General features: G+C 45.7%; 10 protein-coding genes across 10 annotated transcripts; 4 read left to right on the top strand and 6 right to left on the bottom strand.

The window, feature by feature from the left end:
• Positions 1-487: 487 nt before the first annotated feature.
• On the top strand, positions 488-892 carry N7458_009131 (uncharacterized protein; the record flags this gene model as incomplete). Its single annotated transcript, XM_056912513.1, has 3 exons — positions 488-509; positions 644-655; positions 711-892. 3 exons carry the CDS (start codon positions 488-490, stop codon positions 890-892), a joined length of 216 nt encoding a protein of 71 aa, XP_056761362.1.
• Positions 893-2,668: 1,776 nt separating this feature from the next.
• Positions 2,669-3,007, top strand: N7458_009130 (uncharacterized protein; the record flags this gene model as incomplete). Its single annotated transcript, XM_056912512.1, has 2 exons — positions 2,669-2,788; positions 2,846-3,007. The coding sequence occupies 2 exons, from the start codon at positions 2,669-2,671 to the stop codon at positions 3,005-3,007; spliced, it is 282 nt and encodes a 93-aa protein (XP_056761361.1).
• Positions 3,008-4,818: 1,811 nt separating this feature from the next.
• On the top strand, positions 4,819-6,203 carry N7458_009129 (alpha/beta-hydrolase; the record flags this gene model as incomplete). The annotated part of the gene is made up of 8 exons (XM_056912511.1): positions 4,819-4,881; positions 4,937-5,024; positions 5,266-5,433; positions 5,485-5,636; positions 5,690-5,742; positions 5,803-5,850; positions 5,914-6,024; positions 6,083-6,203. The coding sequence occupies 8 exons, from the start codon at positions 4,819-4,821 to the stop codon at positions 6,201-6,203; spliced, it is 804 nt and encodes a 267-aa protein (XP_056761360.1).
• Positions 6,204-7,110: 907 nt separating this feature from the next.
• Positions 7,111-8,059, bottom strand: N7458_009128 (uncharacterized protein; the record flags this gene model as incomplete). The annotated part of the gene is made up of 2 exons (XM_056912510.1): positions 7,111-7,691; positions 7,756-8,059. 2 exons carry the CDS (start codon positions 8,057-8,059, stop codon positions 7,111-7,113), a joined length of 885 nt encoding a protein of 294 aa, XP_056761359.1.
• An 842-nt stretch (positions 8,060-8,901) lies between these two features.
• N7458_009127 (FMN-dependent alpha-hydroxy acid dehydrogenase) lies at positions 8,902-10,634 on the bottom strand (the record flags this gene model as incomplete). Its single annotated transcript, XM_056912509.1, has 5 exons — positions 8,902-9,463; positions 9,516-10,050; positions 10,101-10,241; positions 10,299-10,498; positions 10,567-10,634. Coding segments are annotated over 5 exons (1,506 nt in total), but the record flags the coding sequence as incomplete, so codon positions are not given.
• Positions 10,635-11,493: 859 nt separating this feature from the next.
• Positions 11,494-13,896, bottom strand: N7458_009126 (uncharacterized protein; the record flags this gene model as incomplete). Its single annotated transcript, XM_056912508.1, has 6 exons — positions 13,499-13,896; positions 13,243-13,442; positions 12,774-13,186; positions 12,085-12,687; positions 11,568-12,007; positions 11,494-11,501 (listed from the first exon to the last, which is right to left on the bottom strand). Exons 1-6 carry the CDS (start codon positions 13,887-13,889, stop codon positions 11,494-11,496), a joined length of 2,055 nt encoding a protein of 684 aa, XP_056761357.1. The 5' UTR covers positions 13,890-13,896.
• Positions 13,897-15,097: 1,201 nt separating this feature from the next.
• On the bottom strand, positions 15,098-16,053 carry N7458_009125 (uncharacterized protein; the record flags this gene model as incomplete). Its single annotated transcript, XM_056912507.1, has 2 exons — positions 15,098-15,232; positions 15,289-16,053. 2 exons carry the CDS (start codon positions 16,051-16,053, stop codon positions 15,098-15,100), a joined length of 900 nt encoding a protein of 299 aa, XP_056761356.1.
• A 7,066-nt stretch (positions 16,054-23,119) lies between these two features.
• N7458_009124 (uncharacterized protein) lies at positions 23,120-23,659 on the top strand (the record flags this gene model as incomplete). Its single annotated transcript, XM_056912506.1, has 3 exons — positions 23,120-23,288; positions 23,318-23,379; positions 23,516-23,659. 3 exons carry the CDS (start codon positions 23,120-23,122, stop codon positions 23,657-23,659), a joined length of 375 nt encoding a protein of 124 aa, XP_056761355.1.
• Positions 23,660-24,034: 375 nt separating this feature from the next.
• On the bottom strand, positions 24,035-25,362 carry N7458_009123 (uncharacterized protein; the record flags this gene model as incomplete). The annotated part of the gene is made up of 5 exons (XM_056912505.1): positions 24,035-24,130; positions 24,241-24,660; positions 24,709-24,781; positions 24,986-25,017; positions 25,105-25,362. The coding sequence occupies 5 exons, from the start codon at positions 25,360-25,362 to the stop codon at positions 24,035-24,037; spliced, it is 879 nt and encodes a 292-aa protein (XP_056761354.1).
• Positions 25,363-25,647: 285 nt separating this feature from the next.
• N7458_009122 (uncharacterized protein) lies at positions 25,648-26,767 on the bottom strand (the record flags this gene model as incomplete). Its single annotated transcript, XM_056912504.1, has 4 exons — positions 25,648-25,905; positions 25,955-26,073; positions 26,126-26,225; positions 26,297-26,767. The coding sequence occupies 4 exons, from the start codon at positions 26,765-26,767 to the stop codon at positions 25,648-25,650; spliced, it is 948 nt and encodes a 315-aa protein (XP_056761353.1).
• Positions 26,768-27,300: the final 533 nt, after the last annotated feature.

Genomic DNA, 27,300 nt, shown 5'->3' with positions numbered 1-27,300 from the left:
CCTGGTTGAGAACCTAAAACTAATCGGATTCTCGGTTAGTTGGCGCAAGTAATGAAATGGAATCTCCTTTTTCTTGTGTTTCGGATTTTAGGAAGTAACTCAGAAAATCTACCAATTTTTAGTATTTTGCGAGACCTGGGAATCTGCCATTTGAATGAAGACGATAGCATACAAGCATTACAGATCGTCTAGTACAGTATAAACCGTTTAGCGAGGCCTCGTCGCTCCTGCTCCTGCATAACTCTCATGACGTATTTGACGACACTGGGTTTCCCGGCTGCGGGTATCTACTACCTAGTTACAGTAGTTATGCAGCGGCAATGTATCAGTGGGAATAGCGCTGACACTTTATCCGGTGCAAACTCCCCCTTCCTATGCTTTCCGCTTCCCACATTTTTACCGAGCTGCTGAGATACAAAATACCAATAAAATCCTTCAATTCAAAATTCGCACGTTCTGAAGACTTTCGCTCATACCCGAAGCAAATATGGCCACAATGCGCGTGATCGGTACGTTATCACTAGTCACCTTAGTCCTAATACATAAGCCATCGCAGATGTAATAGCTGATCACACTTGAGAATTTATTCTCTGCCAGTCCTTGTTCCTTCATAAAATAATGCGAGCATACTAACATTCACTAGCTATTGAAGGCGGTAAAGGCCCTGCTACTGCGACATATATTAGCGACATCTCTAAACCGGTGCCAAGCGCTTATCAAGATCCGCGCCCTCGGCCTTAACCGCATGGATTTACTTCAGCGTGAGGGGTTATATCCACTACCACCCCACGCGCCGGAAGCTATGGGTGTGCAGTTTAGCGGTGTTAACGAGGGACGAGGGATTTGGCGACGAGGTTGCTACCATGGAGAGTGGATTCAAAAGTGGAGATAAGGTATTTGGATTGGATATGGTGGTACATATATTGCTGAGGAAATGAAGAGGGCCTTATTTACGTTGGCTTCAGTTGCGTTGGGTTGATAGAAGGGATGCATATCAATTGAACTTACAGCGGCTGAATAGGTGCCTATGCCGAGTATATTGTGGTCTCGACTAAAATGCTAATTCATAAGCCGGGGGAGCTTTCGTAGGAGCAAGCAGCTGGCATACCAGAGGTATGTGATTCCATTTCGCTATCGTTCAAAGGCATTAAAACCCGCTCGTTATCTACTTTACTAAGCTGATACTAACGCTGATAATGAGGGATTACTTCCAGACCCGGATCACAGCGTCGCAAGCCCTCTTCTATATTGGCGATTTTAACATGACCAATCATCTTATGGCACACCGGCGCCTCCTCTATTACAGGCATCCAACTAGTTAAAGCTAAAGGCGCTTCTGCAATTTGTGCTACTGCGGGCTCGCCAGAGAGAATTCACTTCCCCGACAATGAGCTTGGTGTCACGAAGGCCTTTAACTACAAGACAGAAATTTGGGCGGTCAAACTTCAAGAGTTCACTAGGGGTGTTGATTTTATCGTCGACTTTATTAGAGTGCCTTATTTCAGAATAATCTAGATGTTGGGGCAAGGGATGGGCGCATCGTGCTTTTAGGCCGTATGGGTGGGGAAATGTTACGAGGTGGCGTGAACATTGCGCCATTGCTATTCAAAAGGCTTCGAGTTGAAGCCAGCGGGCTCCGAAGTCGGGATTTGGATCACCAGGCAAAGTTGAGAGATGTGTTGGTTGATTATGCGTTGCCAAACTTCTGTGATGGGTCGTTTGAAGTTCATGTTGAGAAGGCGTTTCCATTTGAGAAGATTGTGGAGGCACATCAATTGTTGGAAAGTAACCAAACAAAAGGCAAAGTTGTCTGTCTTGTAGGGGCCCGGTAGTTTAATGGATGGCGATTGGATGGAATGTGGCTGGTTCCTTTTGGGGGCGTTTTGGACAGCATGTTGTATACTTCAAGTAAAGTCAATAATGAACGACGACATCCGTACTGAGTTAGGCTGGCACCAAGTATGTCGTCCGGCCTAGACCACGATCATGGGGCCAGTAGAGGGAACTATGCCAAAGATACTAAATTATAGCTAGTGTAGAATTGTGAAAAAAACCCCAAAACGGGGAAACGACTTCCACCCCGATTTACGTGGACACTCTACGGCAGAACTACGGATGTGATCCATCACAATCAATGAATTTTCCATATTCTGCTGCATATGTGTGCCCTTGTATGACTACATGTTATCATGTCATGCTCTATCTTTGGCGATCGGAAATGCGCGTAGTAGGGTGGCGCAATGTGATCGTGTCGATGGGAGAGAAGGGCGGTTGATAACTAACTTGGGGAATATGATGATAGATTGAACAATGCAACCTTGTGTTCAAAGACCATCTCCTATCTGCAGGGAGACTATTAGTTCCGCGCCAGAAACTACGTTCTGCCTAACCCCGAGCTGTGGCCGATATGATACTGGCCCCTATTTTAATGATAACCCGGCTCTGCCCCTTCTCGCCCCTCGAGGACATGATACATATGCGATCACATTGCCGAGCCCGTCACAAAACTGTGCTGGCGTAGTGCTCGAGACCTTGGATAGGGCATATTGGTAACCGCAATGAAAAGGGACGATAAATAAACCACCAAAAGTGTATTTCCCATTCCACGCTAATAGCTGACATACTTAAAAACTTCAAAACTGCCAAATTTCTCTCTTCAATAGTCAAAATGAAACTTGAACACCGCTCTGTTGAGGTCATTGTGGTTGGGGCAGGAATTGGAGGCCTCGCCGCAGCAAAAACCTATCTTGAACTATCACCCCTGACAAACCTCATAATTCTTGAAAAGGTGGGTTCCAGACCATTTCTCCTATCCTACTTCCATGATTTAACTAAGAGAATTTAGCGACCGACTATTGGTGGTGTCTGGTCCGAAGAAAATTGCTACGAAGGTCTTAAGACGAACAACCTCGGTGGAACCTACGAATTCACCGATTTCCCATGGGTGAAAAATACGGGATCAAAGAAGATCAACATATCCCTGGTTCCGTGCTACATTCCTATCTGAATGACTTCGCGGACCACTTTCACATCCGCCGCCGGATCCGCTTCAATACCCGAGTCTCAGAAATTGAAAAGCTCAGTCAGGGTTGGCGCCTGACTACGGGTTCTACCGACTCATCTTCAACTATCATGTATACATGCGACAAAATTATCATTTGCAGTGGGTTATCGTCAACCTCTAACCGCGTAAACATTCGAGGCATCGACCAATTCGAAAGGCCGATAATCAATCACTCGCAATTGCGCGAGGAGGGAGCACGTATTGCCCACGATCCTAATATCGAATCTGTTACTGTTGTGGGGGCTTCGAAGACAGGCTACGACGTTGTGCATATGATGGCATCGAATCACAAGAAAGTGGATTGGGTTATTCGCGAGTCTGGGGGTGGTGGAGTCTGGATGGCATTCCCATGGGCCAAGTTTGCGGGTGTCAAGACAAAGCTGGAGTTGCTGGCAACCATGAGGTTCTTCACATGGTTTAGCCCATGTATTTTTGGTGATTTTGACGGATTCAGCTGGGTCAGGAAAGCCCTTCATCAAACTCGACTGGGAAGATACTTGGGAAGGAATCAGGACAGATATCATTGACCTGAACGGATATAGGAAGGAGAAATGCTTGCAATACCTTGAACCCCTCGAAAGGTCAGGATGAGTCTCCTTTCCGTTTCCATTCAGAATTCCCGTTACTAACGTTACGAAAAGTTTATTTTGGTCTGCTCGAGTTGGGATACTTAATTATAACACCGATATTCACAACTACCTTCGCTCCGGCCAAGTCAAGATCATACGGAAAGACATCGAACACATATCTGGACCCGGAACCGTCATCTTTTCAGATGGTACCAGTCTTCAAACAGACGCGATACTCGCCATCACCGCAACACATCAATTTCTGATAGTCTTTTAAGTGCCGCTGGCTCTAAAATTAGTATATAAGTATGTACTATATCCTGCAGAGGAAATAAAAGAGCGATAGTTATCGCTTTATTCAATCGGGTTACAGTATCGTTAATGAATTACCAGGCGCCAATATCTAGGGTCTCTCGTTTAAGACTTACACTATAGCCTCCTTCTAGCGGGTAGGGTCATGTAGCAGATGGATAACCCCGAAGTGGTGCTCTGTGGGTTATCACAGGTCAAATAATAGTAGAAAGATATCTCCCAGAAGATCCACCATCTACACAAGTACGCCACGTTTCTACGGCGGCCCATTCTGGGAGTGGGGCTAGTGCTAGGGCACTCACTTTCCTCTGCCGCCGGTCGGTTATGTACCCAACGGCTCGGAAATCCCCACCTTAAACTGTAATATTGCACGGGTAGAGAACCATAGCGACTGCCGAGAGACCAATGCGCCGGGGAATGAATCAAGTCTATTGCTCATCCTACTTAAGAGATAGCTGCTTCTGGTATTTCACTTGTTAGCCGAGTATTTAATTCACAATGAGGTAATATGGTAAGTGTTCATCAAGTGAAGGACACGACAGTTAACCATCCTGAAAGGAATTCAACAACATAACCGTATCCGGTCAGCTATTAACGTTACATGTGACGAAGGGGACACATGTATCGGGCTAGTTTGTCAATATTTCAATGACGCACAATGCAAATCATATCTCATTTGAGTGAAATCTACTATCTTTTTGATCATGCTTGTGGCCTCGGGAAAGGACGTGGCTTATTTCGGGTAAGGGCAGATAACAGTTTGTAGATTACAGATACTGCCTACCGAGTAGCCCCTCGTGGTAATTATCAATTTGAATAACATCCTGATCTCTGTTCTCTTCAAATCACAGCCTCAACTGAGAAACAGAAACCATGGAAAACATTTTCAGGAAGATAGCACAGGATACCACCAAATTCAATCTCGGAGATGAAGAGGTAAAGTGTTATTGCCACTCAACGGAGAGCGCTCTGCAAATCTAACAAGTTATAGGGCTGGAGAAAACTGTACGAACCATTGTATGCCGAAGTCCCTGACAGCATCGACACTGTGAAGGATGAACAGTACGGGCCCGCCGATCGTAATCGACTGGACGTGTATTTTCCTCGCGAGGACAATACAGATGGAAAGCCAGTAGTACTCTTTGTTCATGGGGGAGGCTTTTTTTCTGGAGGCAAAGAGTGGAGCGAAAAGGTAAATCTTTCTGGAGTGCTGGTCCCCCATCGACTTCGTAACTGACCATCATTTGCAAGTGCTGGGCGAATGTGGGATTCTTTTTGCCCAACGTGGTTTTGTCACTATACTTGCAAATCATCGTCTAGTTCCTAACGTCGAGTACCCTGGAGGAGCCGATGATATGCAGCTTGCTCGGGAATGGGTTTTCCAAAACATCGAAGCAGCAAAATATGGACGAGGATCACCGGAGAAGGTTGTGCTTCTCGGTCACTCCTCTGGTGGCGCACACATTGCTACCAACTTGTATGCGGCAGGTAAGAGAGCTCTTGTAAATTCTGACTGTCCGTGTCATTGACAACGAGCAGGCGATCCGAAACGGAAGCCGAAAGCCTCAATCTTCCCGCCTGTTGCGGGGGTTATCTACCTAAGTGTACCGTTCTGGTTTGATAGAACTAAACCTGTTCGACAAAAGGTCATCCGCCATTATTACGGATCGGATTCTGAGGCGGTTTGGGGGGTAGGTCGAGATTACCCTTGCGGAGATTTTCAATAATCTAAAGTATCCCACAGCCTTTATCGCCGCTCGGATTGTTTAAGTCTCTGCCAGAAGGTTCGCCATTATTGTAAGTTTTTTATATACATATCAAGTTGGTTGGACTTCTTTATGTTGACTATCTGAACAGAGACTCCGAGCAGTTACCAGTCTACATCGGCAGCGTCAAATGGGAAGTGTAAGTCAAAATATACCCATGTGCCGGAAATCGGTGTTAACTATTGAATCTTCTAATTTGTAGGAAAGAGACGGCAGATGCTACTGTGGCTTTCTTTAATGCCTATCGGGAACGGAGCCTTCCTCTAGGAACGCTCCCGGTTTTTCATGTACAAGACAATCATAATCACGTCAGGTTTGTTTCAGCCCTTTTAAACCCAGTGCATTTAATGAACGATTCTAATGAAGAAAAGCAACGTTCTATCTATTGGCACTGCGGACTCTGCGCAGGCAGAAAAATTATTGGAGTTCATGAAATCTTGCGTGGAAAAGGTAGATCAAAGAACACAGCGTACGCATTCTGTTGACTCCTAACATCTACCGAGGGTGAGCTATTCTTAACAAGGTTTTTAGAGAGAAAGCAAGGCCGAATGAGAATTACTCTTGGTTCCACCCACCTATGAATGAGTATAGTTTAGCAACGGCCATGGCACTTTGTGATAGAATACCTAAAGTGCTTTGAAGTTATCCAGTTTAAATGACAATGTATCAGTCAGTCTGCTCACTTATTATAGAGCCCTTTAGGGGAAATCTACATTCTTGCAGCGAGCCACATTCGGGTCAATCCTACCACGCCACTTTCCAGGTGACGACGAAAACATTCAGCTAAGTAACTTTACAAGAGCATAAAGTGGCAAGATACATCCACTGAAAGATTACGAGCCGGAAGATGGCTCGCAGATTATTGATTCTGGCCCAATAGAATTGCTCGAATAGGCGTAGTTGTGAGGGCATAGCAAGGGAACTCCTAGCCGCAAGATTCTAACGTCAACCAGATTAAGTAGGACAAAATTCATTGCTCTTATCAAACATCAACTCTATACGCGAGCATGAATTGAAAAATGAATAATCACACTGGCCTCTCCCGCACAGCATAACTAAACATCTCATTCGAAACCACACTACTCTCATCAACCATTTTATCTGCTGTTTGGGCTCCGGCGCCCGGTACGCGATATTCAAGTGTTCGACCAGGCCGCGGAGAAGGCCCACTAGGGGAGGTCATAAGGGATCGGTAGACATTCTGGCATCAGACCAAGTTGAAACAGAACTGTTAGTTGATCCCATGTTATATGTTCATGGTAAAGCCTGTCTCCGCGAATATTGACCACAGCGTTGAATGGAACCCGGATGGTTTTCCCGGTAGGGGGAATTCCGGGAATACTGTTTTATTTGACACCTGTTAAAAGAAATACCAGTTTCACAAAGTTGCAAAGAGTTCTTACAGCCAGTCAATCGGTTTGTCATGAGTACAGCACATAACAAACTCGTCCACGACCCGATCAATCCCAATGGTGCGACTGACCAGCTCCAGCCTGATATCGTCTGGATTATTGAAGACAAAATGATTGGCATAGAATGAGGTCAGTTTTTCTCTCCCAATACCACCTGTCATTGTCGGGATGTGGTTCACATATGGTTCTTGAACCATAGTGCTCATTGTATTTTCGACCGATCGTTCACCGAACTCAAACTTAGTATGCTCGTCCCATATCTCTTCAAGATCAAACCACGGCCCGTCGAGTTCTTTCTTCAAGAAAGACAGGCAACGAGTATGTGCCATTGCGGCCGAGGCGGCACTGAAGTCCTTGTGTGAGGGAATGATGAAGGAGGCCGATGCAACTTCAGGATACCGAAAGATAATTCCATTCTCAGATTTTTCCTTCGTGCCTTGGGTTGGCAAGTGGTAAAGAAAAGTTTTCTTTGGTGTTTTGTCGAGCTCTCCATATGAAACGATTGCTTTTATTTCATCACATTTGTCGATCTCGTCGACTATGTCAGCGACAAATGATGGCGAATAAACTAAGGAATCTCTGTCAGCATGTGACTAGAAATGTCTTCACAACAATATCATCGGCCTCCGGACCTATGACACCGTATCCTGTCTTCTTGTCACAGTTCTCGTGCTCCCCAAGAGCATCAATAGCCTGGCGAAGCTCTTCCTTGACCGTGCGATGGTCTGAGGAAACAGTCACTTGGGCGACTGTATAGCTTTCTTCTGCCCACTTCTGCAATGGTTCGGGATCTAAGGTTGCTCGTTCATTTTTTTCGCTAGCAGTCGTATCTGCCCGGATAATTATGATGCCCGGTCCATGTCCTTGGCGTGAGAGTGGTGCGTGAATGGTCAAGTTATGGGTCAACTTGACTGGCTTGGCGTTAGGAAGCAGCATTTTCGGTTGGAGGATAGTAGTGGTGTTATAGAATTGTATGATCGTGGAGTTCACTTAAGTCGGGAAAGAGCCGGCGAGTGAGAGGAATTTATGAACTTTCTAGCTCTCCCGTTTCCGATGGAGATTGGTGTTATCAAGTGCACGGGCCGAACACTCCGTTCTAGCATATCACGTCATTTGCTGATTTACAGGACTTCAATTCAGGAAAAGAAATGATATGGGAGTTCAAGGACGAAAGATTGCATGTACTATTTACCAAATGACTACTAGTGAAGGCGGAAGCATAGTCGTTCATTTTTTTTTAATGAGAAATATTCACATCCGAAGGTCGCATGGCATGCAAAGGCCAGTCGGGGATTTCAGTTGCGGGTTTGAGCATGGAATGACACTAACACACTTCTTCATATGAATTCACCAATAAGAAAATTTCGGCTTGCCACAGCGCCAGTAAATGACTTTTATCCTTACTTTTTTGCTACAATGAATCCGAGCCACAGAATAGAACGTGCGATGCACAGTGGCAATGAACATTCGGTACAGAAAGTACGAGACCTAATGATGATACGATGATTGAGGAAGAACCTACGTATGCAAACAAGAAATGTCGAGAAGATAGGTTCCATCAGTGACTCTAGTAATTACCAGGGAAATAGAAGGGAAACTGGACAGATAAGCCATCTTACAGGCCAATGAGTAGATAGCAAAGGGCCTGACCAAATAAGAAATCTGCCGAACAGAAATGTCCATCAACGAAGAACAGAAAAACCCCGTTGTGAAAGTTACATCTCTGACTGCTTGGCCCTCCAATGAGCAATAACGGCTAATATCTCATACCCCAGTGCCTAAATCACTGATCTCACAAAGCCATGTGGGATAGAAGAGATATCGACCTGCATGCCGGTAAGTAAGCGTAAAACTATCACGGGATCAAGATGGATGATTGAGAAACATACGTAGGAAGTGTTTAATTGATTGAGTGAGGTTATGCCTAGTAAGGCCATTGTCGTCTCAATCTCATTTTTCAAGATGCGTATTGCCTTGTTGGCACCTGCTTCGCCAAATGCCACGGAATAGAGAAAGGCTCTGCCCAATCCGACACCCTTAGCACCGAGCGCAAGGGCTTTGACAATATCGGAACCTCGGGTGATACCGCCATCGACAATTACTTCGCACTTTTCGAAGACTTCTGGGCAGTGCTGGCGCATGGAGACTAGGGTTTCCACCGCTGATGGAGCGGAATCTAACTGGCGACCTCCATGGTTCGAAAGCCACGGATGAGCACCATGTTCCATGCATAACACCGCATCTTCCCAGCACTGAATCCCCTTGATAGCAATAGGCAGCTCAGTTATACCTCGAAGCCATTTCATAGCAGAAACCCAGTCAAGACTGGGCTCCACTGCCCTGTTTATTGTTCAGTGTGGTTCAGAACAAGAAGACAAGCAATGATTCTCACGGTCGCCCCACCGAAGGTTCCCCAGCAAAGTCCTCGTCTTCATCATCATCGTTGACTCTCATGCCGTCTTTTTCACGCTGAGCGTAGGTCACCCGCAAGTCACGCTCTCGCTTCCCGGCACGAACGGCATCTACAGTCAGCGCAAACCCCTTGTATCCCAGATTGATCGCCTGTTTAACTTCCTGGGTCGTGATATCAAGATCTGACCTGACATAAATCTGCCAAAATGTGGTTTGATCACGTGCACGTGCATCGCTCATATCTTTCTGAGACATGTGACTGTTGTTACATACCCAGTGCAAGATATGATGACGACCAGCAGCCTTAGTCAAACACAAATCAGCCTGGGAATGAGCGAGCTTGGCGCCCCCAGCTGGACAAATGAAAAAGGGCGCAGCAAACTTGGTTCCTAGCATAGACCGCGAAATGTCAACCTTGTCGATTGGCCGAAGTACACGCGGGCGGAAACGAATTATTTTCCAGGAATCACGGTTCCATTTGGCTGCATGTTCATCTTCAGAGCCCGTTTTGATAACTTGACGGAAATTAGATTATCTCAAGCATGCAGTAGTTGACAGCACTCACATGCAAAGGCAGCTGGAGGAAGATTCTGCGATGCCGCGTATTCAAAATCCAGAATGCTGATGACGGAGGAGAGTCGCACCTTTCTCTCCGAAATGGCCGCAACTTTGGACTCTTTCTCATCTTGTACTGTCGAAATGGGTCCTAGGATCTGTCTAAAGCTAATTCAGCTTTGCTTTGAATGAAGCAATTAGGGTTCACCGTACTCTTGACCAAGGTGCCGGGTAATAAGGTCAGCTTCGTGAATAGACTCAAATGCTTTAGTTGCGTCATTTCCAGCATATTGAAGTAGAACGCTTGCACCTCCTGGATGTTTGTCCAAGAAGTCTGTAATATCATAGACAGTTTGGCCAATGATTGTCCAGCAGCTCCCCCTGGTACGATGTTTTTCGACTTCCAACCTGAGGCAAATGATGATTAATGATCTGAGGTTCGAGGATAACATGTTTCAAAGAGCCAGGGTTTGTACCTTGTCAGCATAGTGGTGGTAGTTGGATCGGTGTTTACAGGGGTTGAATCAATGGAACTGCCAGGGTAATCTAAGAAACCAGTAGCTTACTAGCACTTTGATTGTTTAATCAGTTCTCTAGTCCATGCATCAACCAGGGGAAATGACCCTGCATCCTCATGTCCTAAGTATATACCCCGCCGGCTGGCGCACCTCAGAATTATAGTCACCACGAATCCGAACTACTATCCCCGGTAAGGGAGCGGACCATGGCCGCCCGGCTAAGCTCCACCAGATCTATGATCAGCGTTCTAATCAAACTTCTCGTTAATTGCTACGCGGAAAGGTCCTTATCATAAACCCCCTGAGTAACCAACGGCGTGCCAATTTTCCCGATCATGAAGAGTTCCCAAATTGTGTCTAGGGGCCTTAGCCCAGGTATGATATCGGTAAAGTCCCTGATTCGCCGCTCGGTTATGTCAGTTGCGCACCTACGCCCCCCAGTGCAGGAAGCTCTCTTTGGTATGGATATGAGCGAAATGGCGTATTTACTGTAACAATTTTGGGCTTTGGTATGAGTGGATGTGAGGAATTACCTAGGCTGCCCTCACGACCACTTGATCGTAACTGTTACTAGAAGAAATGTGAATTAGGAATGTGAATTAGGAAAGCCGAGCGAAAATATCGCGATGGAACACTAAAATAGTCCAGACGGGAGGAGACATAGCGAAGGTCAAGCTCTGGTTAGGAAGGCCATGGTACAGTTCCAACATTATCCATCTAGATAGGAAATGATTTGTTATCGAAGATTTTGTGTAAGAAAGAAGACCAACCATCAGAAATGTTCCGTTGGATTTATTATATCATTCGTTCCGAATGTTGACGGCTATCTGGCTTATGGATACAAGAATTCCTTGTCGTAGTTGTGTACACGATGAGAATCAAAACTCACTCAACTGTGTAAAACAAATGATCAAAAGATTCAAGCTCCGGTTGAAAGCAGTCCAGAAATCCAAGCCTACCTCCTAGCCAGTCGTTCCTTCCTGTAGCAAAGCTGTCGTTCGATAGCGAAGATGATGGTAGATCTGCTAAATCGAAAACAGTTTGTGGCTGGGAAGTGGTGGCCAAAAACAACTGCCATCCATCCTCCGATCCTTGAGCAACGGTGCTGAGACCTTCTCGGTTGGCGATGGTGTCATCGGATGATGCTTCAAAAATTAGCATCCGGTCCATGTAATGTTGTACAGTGTAATTTCTTTCTTCAGCCACTCGCTGTTTGTATTTCTTGATGGCATCGGCAAAGCTCGTGAGTATATTGTGGTATAGCCGAGCCTGCTGGCTAGTTAATGCAATATCTCCCAGAATGATTTGCACGCCGTGAAAGGCATCCTCAATGTCCTTGCGAGGCTCACCACCAAATACTGAGAACCCAAGAACCAAGCCCGCGCCGAAGATCCACGCCCTGTGCAGAAATTGTCAGTAAGTCCGTCTAGCGCAGAGACATTTAATGGGTTGTTCGAAGAGCACGGATGACTTTACTCAAGAATACTGAGATTGCGGAATGTAAAACTGCAATTCTTGGCTTTGACACACATATCGACCATTTCTATGGCCGAACTGACACAGACCTGCGCTAGTCTGGACACTTTGCTGTTCTTGATGCTGATATCCGATGCTTCGTCGGGGTCGCTGATAAGGTCATCTGGTGCTTTGCCGCGTAGTCTCGACATCAAGTATGCCACGAGAAACGGGCGCGTAATCAGCATTACGGCGAAGTAATGCACACACGAAATGTGTAAGCTTCCAAGGAGCGCTTGACGATCCGCAGGTTGAAGCGTGGCATTCGAATCACATTTCATGGGAAAGCGAAGGATATGCCGAGGCAATTCGCGACTCCACTGGCGAAGTTGTCGGAGCAACTCCTCGGCAGTTGGGACATGCAGAATGTTGTTATTCTTTCCTAACGTATCGACTACATGGTCGAGTAGATTGCATGCTTTGACCATAGCAGTAAACAGAGGTCGCGAATTCCGCCCACCTTCAGTATCGAACAACGCAGGCTCAGCCAAATCGGGGCAAATAGCGGGTAAACTTTTCGGGCGTCCAAAAATGAAGCTGCTCAAGATATCAAGGTTGTGAACGCTATTCCAAAATCGGATTCTTTGAGATGTGTTTCAGCAGGTAGTAAACCACGGAGCACGAGCACTAGCAGCAGATTCAAGCCTTACCTGGTGCAAACTTCTTCTTCTGGGAATTTCCGATCATTTTCGATGGCATTGAGGTTCAAAATAACAGCAGCTTTAGCTGCAATTCCCAGAAACATAGATGCAGCGTTCCGGTTGCAGGCACCAAGTGTATAGAACGCAAGGAGGGTAAATAGCCGGACCGTATCCAGAGTTTGGGACATTAGCATGCCATCAAAGGCTGCGGCGCGAGCGCGCAAGAAGTAAGAAGCTGAAATTTGCGAGTCGTTGCCGATTCCTCGTGTCTGAGCTCCAATGGCGAACACGAGGTCAAATGTAGCCTTCAGATCACCAGAGGCAGGAGAAGACCGTGGGAGAACGCTCCGACAAGAAATAGGACTCTCAGACAAGAGTTGATCAACCTCATATGCCATAAAAAGGTCTAGAATACCGCTGGTCTACAAAGGATAAGCGCCTTTCATATTGAGCTTGCTTGTGAGGGCGTAGGACTTACAGCTTCAAAATAAAAATCAAGAAGAGAACATCTCTCATCGAAGGAGAGGAGCTGTGCCATGCCCTCTGCGGTACTGTCTTGTGTGTCCACGGTGACTTGCTGACCTCCTTTCTCTGTAAAAGGTGCTGATCCAATGTACCCTCTCATGGTACGTTTCAGGAAGTAAAGGAATGACAGCGAGGATGTCTCTCCCATATACACTAGATAGATTGCAATCAGCCTGTGGAGAGCGGTAACATGCAGAATGATGCCACACCTTTTCCGCCCTTGTCCGATGTGTATGACTCGGATTCTTGCTCCCTGACGGAATGGTCCACTGCTTTCGCGTGGGGACTAAGGACGGGAGTAGCCCGCTCTACTGAACTTGGGGTTTCCATGGGAATCGCAGGCGCGTTCGGAGATACATGAGAGCTTGGGAGGCCAGCAAGCAAAGATGCAACCTTGTCCATGGACACCACATCCCGCGACTTGCCTTGGCCTTTGCGCCGTCGGTCAACACCCGAGTATACGCATGTGTTGCCTTGATCACGTCGCAGACATGAGCCGCAAGGGTCTCGAGCGTCACACCTTATTTTAGAAGCCTTGCAAGCCAAGCATGCTCGACAAGATCGTTGGCGATTTTCCGGGCGTACCTTTGGACGTGGCATCGGCGATCTGATGAAAACTGAAATTTTTCCTTGGATTAGAGCTCGAAAGAAGGAAGAATGATGGTTGGTTCGAGAGAGAGGCCCACCTGGATTTATGTTTGGATCAGACTTCACAACTGATAAGCGGGGAAATGGAGCAAACCGGGTCACCTGACCAATCAACGAACCCGCCACAGCCACAGCGAAGACAGTATGGAATAATGATCTAATCAGAAGAATCAGGTGAGAATGAAGTCAAGTGGCACCGACCTTAAGCAGGCAATCGCTACCTAAAGATGATAAGGTGGGGATAGGGGTTAAAATTCCTCATTGGTGGCTCCGATGCACGATAAGACGACAACCACAAGCCGAGGCTCATTATCGTTGGACAACGCCCTGACATCCATCCCATCCGTCGTCGATAATAATAGCGGATTAATTTGGGTAAAATGGAGAAGTGGTCAAGCAATCAACAGGTTGTTGCCAAATCTCAAACATATAATTACTGAATAATACAAATCAATAAGTTACGTCTTGTACTTGGGGTTTCATAAGTTTGAAACATGACCAGTGTTCAGAATCTTCTTATCGGTCACAAGTGATAGGTTATCTAGAGTCTGACTTTTGACACACAATGTAGTAGCGTAGATTTCAGTCAATATGGCAAAGACATGTTTTATTCAATCTTCGATTACCGTGAATATTAGACCTCAAGCATCAGATGCCAAGAAAAGGAGATTTTCCGACAAACGTATCAGCGAGGCGATAAACTAAATATAGGACCTGGGTCAATCAAATCAGTTCAATGCCTACGGCGGTGCGCAGACGCCAACTACCAATTCATAAATCCTTCATAAATTTCACCACTTTTCCCTCTTTAAATTTTATTACAGAAATCGCTATATCGCGCCTTCCTCGTTATTCGCCCTACGGTAATACGACTACGGCTAAATCTAGAGCCTTACTAGCAGGAAATTATCGACCTTGTCGCTCTGAATCGCTCGCGCAAGAGTATTCGTATCTTCCTACTTGGTACTAAATAAGGGGATGCACTAATGGCAGTCGAAGCTTACCGTGCAATCAATGGCCATTTCATAATAGACATCGTTGGCTCTAGCCGCGCATCTTGGTTTAGGGCATACCCAACCCTTCTCAGTAAAGTGGACTAAGTCCGACAAACGACGTATTTTAAATCGAGAAGAATAATATGCTCATCGATAGTCATCTCGCTAAACTAGTCCAGACTCCTCATTGGTACAGGCTTCAACTTCCTGGAGCCATTGTGAACGAAGAATCTGATTTGTGTTAGGTCGGGCCATCTGGTCAATTTCTAGCATAAGATATATGACCGGGCGGCTTGCCATCTATCATTGAGAAATTAGCATTATGACTCGATGAGTCAGGATGCTGGATACTTAACATGGCATATATCCTCGACAAGGAAGTACCCTCTTCCAACCCCGCGGTCCAAAACGTAGTCCCTGAAATTTTCGTCGTCATCAGTCGCTATCTCCCAGGGGATTCTGCCCGTTCTCATCACCACGTAGATCATAGCTGCAGCCCAGATGTCGCCTGATCTAGGATCAAATTCTCTGTTAAGATACTGCTCAGCCGATACGTAAGGACGTGAATGACGGCGGGTTCTTGAAATATGTATGTCGCTTTCCCCAGCATGACGAAAACACTCAGCGCCCCCGAAATCCGAAATCTTGAGGCAACCACTTGGGGTGAGAAGAAGATTCTCTGGCTTCAAGTCGCGATGAGCGATGCCCATTTCATGGATATAGTTGACACCACACATGGGCTGTTTAAAGAAGCAGTCAGCCTCAACCTGTTCCAGCTGACCTGTTACGACCACCAATGAATGCAAATCCCCTCCGGAGCAATACTCCAAGCACTCGCAGAGGCTGTCAATGCCAATTCGAAGTAGGTCGAATTTCCGAACAACATTTTGATGTCGCAACGAAGAAGATATGGAAAACTCAGCCTCAATACGCCTCTGATAAGCGGTTTCACTGGTTCGTGTCCCGCGTCGGAAGACCTTGATTGCGTAATAGCAATCAATGCTCGGGTGCCACTCTTGGACTTTATGTGACAGAAATACGACTCCAGTGGAGCCACGACCGACTATACCGCATAATTTCCCATACTTCTTAGGCACCTCAGCCATATTTTCAACCGCCATGATTCCGGTTTGCGAAGGACTCTGCGAGCAACCTCTTGGAGAGCATCCAGTGCCTCCGTTGAAGCAAATCCAACTTGTATTTCTTGACTCTTTAATCCTCCAGAATGATCGCTTTTTTGACATTAGCGGTCTCTGGAAGTGGGAGTGCTTGCCATTCTCGAGCTTGAACCGCCTATTTCCAGACCAGCAATTTCTGGTCGCGTTCGTTGAAAGAAACAGGCTCCCATGAGCCTCAAATTCTGTTTTGGAACCAGTCGGACTTCGACGCATGAGCGCACGATTTAGACCACCATCTTTAAGGTATTCGTGATGTCGTTCAAGGGCGAAGAAGCCGAACGGGTTGAAAACTGACTCTAGCAATTTTTGGAGACGCGCAGTCATCTTGTCGCCGACCAGCCAGAGCATTGCTTCCTGTCTAATTCTTCGCAAGAAAGCCTGTAAAGGTATGAAGTATAGGGTGGTTATCCTCCTAGTGGCTAGTTGGTCCTCCTAGTGGCTAGTTGGTCCTCAGAGTGGCTAGTTGGTCCTCAGAGTGGCTAGTCTGACCCGCCTTAGGACCAACTAGCCATACACCAGTCATATACAAGCTTCCTATTTCCTGACACGCAAGCGATCAAAAGTGGGCCTGTTCAAAGACCATACCACATATTATTCAAGGCAATTCTTTTTTGATTTGCTGTATATGCCGTGTCGATGATCTGATAAATTTAAGGCCCGGTCTTTGATTAACTCCTTTACAGATCCACCAACTTTGCAAGGTAGGAAATTAGATAGACGTTATTGTATTTCAAAAATTAGCAAAGAGATACATTTTGGACCTGAAAGACAGCCTGGTCATCTTCGACACTAGTGTTTTCGGGTGTAGCCAAATGAGGTTATCCATGGCAACACGCAGACGGAAGCTTTGAGGATCTAATCGGCCAACCTCGTCACTGCATTCGCTCTTTCAGCTTTAGACGCATTGATCGTCGTTTCGGAATATTGGCCCGTAAATCGTTCCGCATTTTGCGCTTGACTGAGATGTTTGTATGCAAGGTTTTTGTTCTGGCCTTCATGGTCGATTTGTTTGTATCGGCAGATGGACTCGATGAAAGACGGCCAGCTTGGACATGCTTCGCACATAATGCATCTGAACTCAAGTTCAAATCTGGACTTTCTGCATACTTGTAAATAACTTTGTGTTGGTAAGAATTCCTCTTAGTTATGACCAAGAAGTTATTCACGTACTCTTCCTGGAATCTCCCACTTTGTTTGGCTCTCCTCTCGCTGCAGGAGGATGAGTTTGAGCATTTTGAGTATGTTCATATTGGTGGCAGTTACGGTACTTGAAAAATGTCGAAGCCGGAGTAGATTCCGTAAGGAGCAAATTCTGTGATTTGATGCGACAATTTTCGCTAGCCCATCTTTCGTAATCTGGAGTACTCATGCGAACTGTATCGGCGTCCGAGTTATCTTCCTCAGGCTTTTTCTCGTCATCCTCGTCGACAACACTGGAATTGGCTCTAGTTAATCCAGTTGAGCTAGTCAGAACCACATCGGACATAGTGTTAGGTGTAAACTGCGAAAACCATTGGTCGTTTAGCTTTGTGAACACAGTACTGAAGCAGAAAATGACCGTTGCATAACTTAACTTAAACTCAATCTCCTTACCTCAAATATTGCAAAAGATATAATAATCCAGGTAAAAAGTTGCTGTTCTGCTAGATTGGCTGATCAGCTACGGGGTAAAGGTGAACGTGAAGGTCATATATAGGGGTGACCTCTTTATAACCTCTCAGAATCGCTGGTTAGCTTCCTAGGAATACTAAAGTCTGTCTCCATGAACACCTGTACTTATGGTTACACGCTGCATAGCGGCTAAAATAGGGCGGCTGGGACAGTCTATGAATAAATCAATCAATCTTCAAATCCCTTCCTGGGAGTAACTGTGCCTGTTTTCAGGGATATACATGAATCATACACGGTAAGCGGAGGAGGTGGTCCCACATGGGGCATCTGGGTTTCCCTGGACGCGAGAAAGCCACCTCGCTTTTGCTTCCTCGCGCTTTTCCTAATATTGCTTAATCAACTACGCCTGCGATGGGATCATAATTTCTGTATGGGAGACTATTCGCATGAGATTAGGATGACTAGCGGCTGCTCTAGGAACTTTACCTAGAGATTCAGAATCAATATAGCTCCCAGGAGGGGTTTTCATGTCCCTAGAAGGGGTTTGAAGCTCTCAGGATTGCGGGTTAGCTTCCCTAGGAGTGCAAAATTTGTCTCTGGGAGCGTCAACATCCATCCTGGGAGCTATATTGATCCTGAAACACTAGCTAAAATTTCCAGGAACACGCCTGTCGATCCTGGGAACATCATTCCTTCAAAATGTGGATGAAGAAAATTTGGGTTGCTTCATGTACGGATACACTCCTTGCTTTCACAGCCACATCGAGTTTAGAAACGTGTTGGGTAGTCCCGGTAACTATGCTGCTCCTGGACTACGAAGCCGTTCTTGAAGGTAAAAGCGGGGCTTTGGGCCCTCAAGTGCCTCTGGGATTGCCTGGAGCGTACGTGGGAGTGATGTGATGGATAGTCGGAGTACATGAGCATACACAACGCTCTCTCTACAAGCTCCAAAGACGTATAAGTCGACTCTAGGAGCCTTTTTGCTCCTGAAACCTCGAGTACAGTTCCCAGGCACAGCAAAATACCCTCTCGGGAGCGAGTAGAGTGTCTCTGACATTGGTGTTAGTTGATAGAGGCATCTAATAAACATCCGCGGGTTCATAGCTTCTATGCCTCCTTTTCCTGCGGTCTCCTTACCTACATTTTGACACCAAAAACTGCTATATGGCACATACAGTTAGGATGAGCTGTCTATTCAGAGCGATGCTAATTTGAGCTTCACTTTCCTATCCAGCCCATCTCTAAAGCACGCTAGAATATCAACGTTCGGGAAAGAGCCTGGGCAATGACGTTATTCAGCCTTATTGGAGGTGATTAGTGGGGCGTAGTGGAGATTCGGGACTGCTAAACTAAAATGGAGTAATGTATCCTCAAGAATGAACTTAATATTGAACAACGCTACTGTGAGGTCTACTTTGTCAGCCCGTCGTATAGAGACTGCTCTGGTGGAGAGCACATCGCTGCTAGCACAAACCCACTCGAACACTACTAGTTTGGCATACAACTGGTTCGGCGAAGCTGAGCGTTGAAGTCGGAAGATGAGGCACAGGATCCGTTATGGCTAAGATACTGGCCTGTGGCTTAATTAGGTATTAGTAAACGATAACCAACGGTGGAACGAGATAGTCAATCCATTGGGGAAATTTTCAGGCCTAGTTAACTCAAAATTTTTCTCGAGGTCGAGGGATCGCCAGAAAGATGAGGAGAGAGGTTGATCTACCAGATGAAATATATGTCGCAACAAATTTAGGGCAAAATACCGCTAGACCAAAAATGCTCCATAGGCTACATTCTTAGTCTATACGGTTATTTATTGCTTTGACAATATACCTCCGTTCAGAAAACTATGTACCTGTACTGAAATTTCTATAATGCCAAAAAGTGTGTTCTAAATAGTGGGTAAGCATGAAGTAATTCGTGTTGATGTTGAATAAAGCATCGTTTCGTCAGGATCGCTTGCTAAAGAGTATGGGTAAAAATATTAAAAATATGAGGCATGCAAAGCAGTGGGTATAATCTATGAGACACCTAACACCATCTTTAATTGAGGATAAGGAATGTTGTTTTAGGTGCGGGTGATTGTCTACTCGGCCTCAATTTTTTTCGGCGGGGATACTCCATTCTACAGTACCCGTCCAATTTTCCATTAATCTGTTCAAACTGAGGATGCAGTCAAAGACTACCATGTTCCCGAATGGTTCGTATCTATAAATACTATCTCAAAGATCTACTCCAGCCCCTCTAGCTATAGGATCCGCTAGCGATAGCACTTCAGTTTGCCTCTTGCACAGATCCTATTCCTTAAAATAGGACCTAACTACCCAGATCGGTCAGGTATGTCATGTTAATTGTCCACGACGTCCCTTGGAATGATTGCATGATGTTTAACTGCAAAGGCTAGAGCACGCTGAAGCGTGTGGCGCTAGGCAGATAGGGACAGAGGTAAGCGTATTCTCTCTATTTCGAAAGAACTTCGCTGACTATTGGCTTTGTTGTGTACCTTCCTCACAGCAAAATGACATAACCTAATCATCCTTCGAAGTAAAGGGCTGTTATAGGAGGGACGGTATGCGGGCGTAGCGAGTGATGCAATTGAGATAGTGATCTCGCTATGGTGACTGGACTTGCCAAGGCTTTTGAAGATGGACTGAACTTATCTATGTACTGACGACGAGGCATATTAGGTATAGTACCATCGATTCGGCGGATGCTTTAGAAACGTGACTAAAATCAAACGTGGCCAAAGGCTGCCTATGCCGGAGGCAACAATCCACTCTGGAGTCAAGGAGTAAATCCCCTCCGCGATAGCCCATTCCCCTCGCTAGCTAGCGGGCTCCCTACCATGTTGCTTTCAACTTGCGTCATTCGTCTATCTACTGAATACTAACTTTCAACAAGGGATGGAGCAAACAATAACCGAGTTACGATGTCAGCTTTGAAGAACAACGAAGGCTTCCAAGAAGCGGCAGAGCGCCGCCATAGAGAGGCCAAATAGCGATCCCAGCCCCACACTCTTGCTGCCACATCTCTGTCTCAAGCGATCCGAGGCGAGACAGATGCGACCCTCACGACTAAGCGCGAGGCGACCGACCTAGTGAACCGAATTTGCTTCTAGATTTGTCTCTTTGAAGCCAGAGAAAATCTAATTTTGGTGAGTGTTGTGGCTTCTTTTGTTGACGACGGGGATATTATCATACCTTCGAGTGCTAAAATTAGCCAGCGGAAATATTGTCATTTCTCGGGGAAATACTTCCACCGGAAACCGTGATCGGCTGACATCAGCTCCTAAATCAAGCCCCTAACCAGGACCGGTCGCGATTGACTCGAGGGATCCTGGATACATCGATGGCCGACAACAACTCGCTAGATTACAAGACTCTTTTTCTGCAGGCGGAAAAGAGACGTAAAGAGGCTGAAGAGCGACAGAAGCAGGAAGAAGAGCGGAGGAAGCAGGCTGAAGAGCGATAGAAGTAGGCTGAAGAGCGATAGAAGCAGGCTAAAGAGCGACAGGAGCAACTTCAAGAGCTTAGCCGACCGACTACTTTCGTGGAATTCTTACGCTATTCCTATAACCTACTTTCCCGACCGCTAAGAGTCGAGACACTATCTCGGTCGACAACCGGGAAAATACCTCTTCCTACGGGGAAATATTACCCGACACGATTAGAATACTAGGCTGACTGCTTAGTACTATAGTCAGAGCTTTTTAGGTCCGTCTATAACTATCTCTAGTTAACCCCCGGGGGAGCGCCTTAATTATTCTTATCTTTACCTAAGCTAGAATGATTAGGCCGTCGACTTAGTCGGAAGCCTATAAGTAGCGAGCAAGAACTCGAGGCCTATAAGCGATTTGCTATAGAAGAACATATCTACGATATAATTACCGAGCTATGTAAACTACTAGCTGCTCGTAACGAGTTCGGCCTCGGCGATAAAATCTAGTTTAGCAACTATACGAATTCCTTAAACAAGAACAGAGCTCCCGAAGTAGATATAAGCTAACTATTAAATATATACTACCTAAGACCTGATTAGTTCTGTATCTACTGTGTCGACGATCACACTACTACTCTCCTTATATCTATCGAGTATAAGCCGCCTTATAAGCTTTCTATAGCTACCCTTCGTATAGGGCTACGACTAATAGACTTATAGAAGGATATAGTTAGATTAAACAAAATACCGATAAACCAAGAAGCTAAGCTAAGGTATAACGCCGAGCGACTTATCTGCTCCGCTCTTGTCTAGGAGTATTATATTATAATTCAGGAAGGGCTCTGTAAAGATAGTCTACTTGCAGGGTAGAAAGCCTGTCAACTAGGTAGGAGAGCAAAGCACTAAGTCCGATTGTAACAGAGACTGTTTCTTGGGGGCCCCTTTTCCCGTCCCCCCACTGATCTTATATACAGTAAACCCTACCACGAGAGGGGTAACCACGTTGGCCTGCATGAGCTGTATGCAGATCGGCGGATGACTCTCCTCCGTGGGAACAGCGGTGAGAAGGCAGGGATAGGCCACCCTGAAGGGGTGCTCCATGGTTGATCTCCATGGATGATCTCCCGGGGTGGCCTGAATCCCAAGGCCGAAAGGTGTGAATAGCCTCATAGTGGGAAATATCATAACAGGCTCGAGTACTCCTACGTGACTAACAGGATCGCTCGGGTCCTCCTCCGTGTTCTATATAATAACCCTAGTACGCTCTACTACTTTCTATATAATCTAAATAGCGAAGTAGATATAGAAATAGAAGCTACCCTTGTAAATACTTCTATCGTAAGAACACTGTCTTTATGTCTAATAGTATTCCGCTCGCCTGTACGAGGTCAGGAGTAGAGGAATTCCGTCCGACTAGATATTCCTCTATAGAAGACTAGTTTCGATTATACTCGCTCTTATATTCCCGAAGACGAATTCTGGTAACTTCCTCTTAACTCCGATAGCACCGCGCCCGAATTTCTAAGCCTAGATTCTAGTTCGACTTATGAACTATCATTATCACCGCCAGATTTCCCCGAATTAATAGCTCGTTAAGCGTCTACTAGATCTCGAGTTAGTTATACCCTATCCGACGTAAGGCATCGCTTATAGTCGTTATAATCACCCGACCCCGATTTAAATCTAGCAACACGCCGCAAACGAACCTTCAGTAATATTCCGTCTTCTCTATCTGCCTAACGCGTAGCTCGAAAGAGAGACACAAATAATAATAAAGGCCTAGATAGCTAGTCCTGCTACCGCGATACACAATTTTACACCTAGTAATATTTACTCGGGTTGTAATCTAGCGGTCTTCTAGACGACTGTTATCTAAATATAATGCTCTATCGCCGAAGCAAAGATGATCTATAGTATCCGATTACCTCCGAAACTTTGGTGTGTTTACTAAAAGCACAATTAGATGAAAATATTAACCGATGTATACCCCTTAGAGGTTGCGGGGCGTACGGTACGCCTTTTAAACTTTCTTGTATTATATACGGCTATACTATCATCGGAAAAGGAACTATATCGGGGCTGTGGAAGGAGGTCTCCCGCGAAGCGGAGGTATACCGAATTCTGCGGAAGGTGTAAGGTTCCGCTATACCTGTTTTCCTAGGTACGATCGACTTAGCGAAAATTTATTTCCTTCACGGGGCTAGGGAGATTCGCTATATGCTTGTAATAGGCTAGGGGGGAAAGCATAGTATTGATAGAGCTAACGCCCTAGCTTCTATAAGGGATCCACTAATCGAACAAGGAAATCAGAGCTTTAGGAATCATCCACGAAGACCTTCGGCGTGACAATGTTCTTTAGAATAAAGAGCTTGGGCGGGCAATGATCATCGACTTTCACCGCTCTATATTGAAACGTCGACCGACTTTGCAGCGGCCGCGAGCCTCAAAACGACGACTACGTCAACTAGAGATAGTTGATGCAAAACGTCTTCGTGTAACGTGAAGACAGGTGCTCATTTATTGGATTCGCAATTCAATTATGCATGATAATGAAGCATGAAGCATTCCCGACCCGCATCCGCATGAATTAGTCAGGATTTCAATATATTATCATTCTTGGTGTCCGCTTCTTCGCTGCATCTACTGGCCTCGGGTGATATACGATTTTATAGGTGTTGACAATGACGGATTGATCATCTAATTCTGGCTCTTGGACTAGACTTTACGTGATGCTATGAATGATGTGAAACCATTAATTGAAGCTTCAAGACCGATATTATGAACTGTCGTATACGAACCTAAAATATTGCGATAAACGTCTACCGCTCGAACAACCTTGATGAACGACATTATCCACATGACTTTCCCAAGTATGCTGTCAGACATACATTCCATCAGCAGGCCTCTTCTGGCCAAACTCCTTTGAAAATTTCTTATTTGATTCGGCGGCCAACTCTAAGTATTTGTAGTTCACCTAGTTGACGTTAGCCTCAGCGAGAGCGTGTGTAATTGCTGCGATGTTTTTGATCTGTTTCACGATTAGTCAGTAAATAAGATGTTTACTAGAGCATCTTAGATACCTACCTCTCGTCTATTCAGAGTAAAAGACTCCAGTCGTCGGAGCTCGTGCTCCTCAACAACGGCAGGTCCTTTTATCGTATATGCCTTGGACAGGAAAATTGACCAGAGATCTCTGCGAAACTCTCTCGTTAAATTCTTATACCTAATAACCAAATAGATCCGGCTGAGAATTGCGTCATCAAACTGGATACCCCGATTCGAAGTCAAGAAAAGAATTCCTTGATAATATTCGAGCTTTCGGAGGAAAATAGTTACAAGGCGATTGTGGTTATCATAGTAAGATGTCCGCTGCTCTATAAACGCGTCTGCCTCGTCTAAGAGAAGAACGGTATTGAAGTGTTTAGCGATCTTGAATACTGTTTCAAGTTGTTGCTTAAGTATATTAGAATCTCCGTGATCGATAACAAGTTTACCTGCGGATATCTGAAAAAATCAGTGATAGCAAAATCAGCCGCGCTAGGTGCTTTATACCGAATAGAGCAGGAGCTTGAAATACTCTAAGGTTGCCTTAACCGTGAAAGTCTTTCCGACTCCCGGTAGGCTACTAGGCACGGGTTAGGTTGGAAGTCTTGATAGTATAGAGGTTTTGACGATATACTTCAAAAGAATGTTGAATCCTTAGCCCTTTTTATTGATTACGTCGTCGAATGGTACCGTCGGTATTATCCCTAGGCGGGTTTTCGCTAAGGACAAGAGGATGGTCTTGGTCTCTAAAGGGATCTTTAGGCAGTCGAACGACTCAGGTGACTAATCCACGTCCCTAAGAGCACTGACTGTATACTCTACTGGAATCAAATTAGTTAGACGCCAAATATGTCAGTCGTCTTATATATAGAAAATTTTCTCCTTGAAGCTAAAATAGTATACTGTTAGGCAGGCGACCAAGAAATCGGTCTCCCGTAGCTTTTGTGTATCCACACCGTCTCTTTGTATCCTCTCTTTCTCTCGCTCGCGGTCCTCTATAAGTATCGCACCTATATCGAAAACTGTAATTCCGCCCTTGTCCTTGACCGCTAGATCGCGGAGTGACGGCCGGGAGTAGTTTGGCTGTATTTCATGGAAAAATGCGGCGTCTACTGCTACTCGGCTGTTGATGTTGATTTTGAGAATCTTCCCCTTGTTCATGAAGAATGTACTGCCTTTACAGTGCTATATGTGCGAGCTAGCTAAATCCCGAAACTTTTGACCTCTCTAGACTAGGTCTTTTCGGACCTGCTCGTGACTCGGATAGTGGTAGAGAGGGTAAGCCTTAAGAGTCGCGATCGGCTTTGACCCTCGAAACTTTGGCACACGCAAAAAGATTCCGGCCTCGCCGAACTTAAGTCCGTCATAATCAAGAAATCGGCATTCGAGATTAAACCACGTCTCGTCATTCTAAGTTATTTCTTCCCCGGCATCGAATACGACACATCACGGCTCTTTTGTGCTAATGTATATAGTATAAATATAGCAGCCAGGCTTGAAAAGCGCCCAAAGAAGGTCATAAGTAATATGACCGTGCTGTAATATTGATGAGAGACGCTGCGAGATAGCTATATATGCTTGCTTGAGGTGGTCGATGAGTATACGGAGCTCCGCTAGCGCCGACTCGTGGTCGGAACTATTGTCTATGTTCTCCGCGTATCTGTCAAGCTCTGAGAGGAAGTGAAAGAGGACGTTTTGTTCGATCTAGATCTACGTCAGCGTTCTCTTCGAAATTCTAGTCGGTCTCAATTACCGATGGCTTGTCCTCTATAAGGCTAATAGCTTTGATGTCATGCAGCACCACACGCAGGATGTCGCGTAGGCCTTCCGATTTGATGTCTATGTAGGGCGTCACCTTATGGGAATTCCGTTCTAATTTTGCGATTAGTGTCGGTTCAGCCCCCTATGCAAGGTCATTACGTACTAATACGTTCACGGATAATAAATGCATATTCCGCATAGTCCTCCTGACCACTGCGGGTCTCTACTGGCTCTGCTACCTTGTATTTGCATGCTTCTTTGTCCTAACTACACTCATGTTAGCGGTTTCAAAAGGTCTGGAAGGGTGAGTTGGTGACCCATACGTTTCCACTACCGTCTTGAATTGGGGTGTCGAGGCCCACTTTGCAAACGATTTGAAATCATCTGGGGCAGTACAGATCGGACTGCTGAGAGCAATTCCATCTGCTACCTGAATGTCTTCTTGTTTATTGCTTTCTAGACAAGACTGAGCAGTATCAGTTGCCGCAGGCAGTTCAGCTGAAGCATATTCATTGTGCATGAGCTTCACCAGTAACTGCTTCAGTTGAACCATGACGGGGCCTGGTGGGGACTCGTCCTGGGAGACAGAGGTGTTTGGAGGCTCTTTGTTGGTAAGATCGAGCAGCGCCTTCTCAAGAAACACGCCAAAAAGATGCTTCAGATCCTTCACGATAGCTGGTGAGACAATTGTCCCCTTCGTGGGACTGTTTGGGGGCGTCAGGCCTTGGTGAGAGGGAGAAATTCTTCTCAATGCCATGTTGTGCTCGGAGGAAGGCATGTCCGGATCACTATGAGCAGAAGTCATGTTGCTTGATCCGGCCGATGGGATTGTTTGTGAGATGAAGAAGAAAGATTGAATCCGCAAGGTCACGCCTGATGTGAATGCGAGCAAAGAACCAGACGTATTGCTCCCATTTATATTCCATTTGGGATTATCATTGCCGACTCCAGCTCTTTGGTATTCTCGCCAAAGTACCGGTTAGCCAAGCTGTGGACATAGTGCTATAGGGCGTCTTGCACACCCCCTCCCGGATATCAAACGTTACATTGCGTCGAACTTGGACCAGCCGGCATGAAAATTGGAAAGTCAATAATTTCAGAGACTTTTCTATTATTTTGTGGGGCCATAGCCAGACTGGCTACGTGTACAGTAAAGCGGGGGGAGGGGAGGGGGATTCATGTGACACCTGTGGTACTCAAGCCTAATAAAGCCAAGCTCACCTATTGTCTAATTTATTAACCGTCAGCCATCAGTCGGACTTTTATGATACTAGGATACTATGTCCGCAGGCGCAGTTCTCTCACAATTTTCAAACTTACTCAACCACATAGAGACTC

The sequence above is a fragment of the Penicillium daleae genome, assembly GCF_028827525.1.
Source record: "Penicillium daleae strain IBT 16125 chromosome Unknown utg000008l_segment0_segment0, whole genome shotgun sequence".
Lineage (NCBI taxonomy): Eukaryota > Fungi > Ascomycota > Eurotiomycetes > Eurotiales > Aspergillaceae > Penicillium > Penicillium daleae.
The sequence above is the reverse complement of the archived record's forward strand: the minus strand, read 5'-3'. Positions and strand labels throughout refer to the sequence as shown.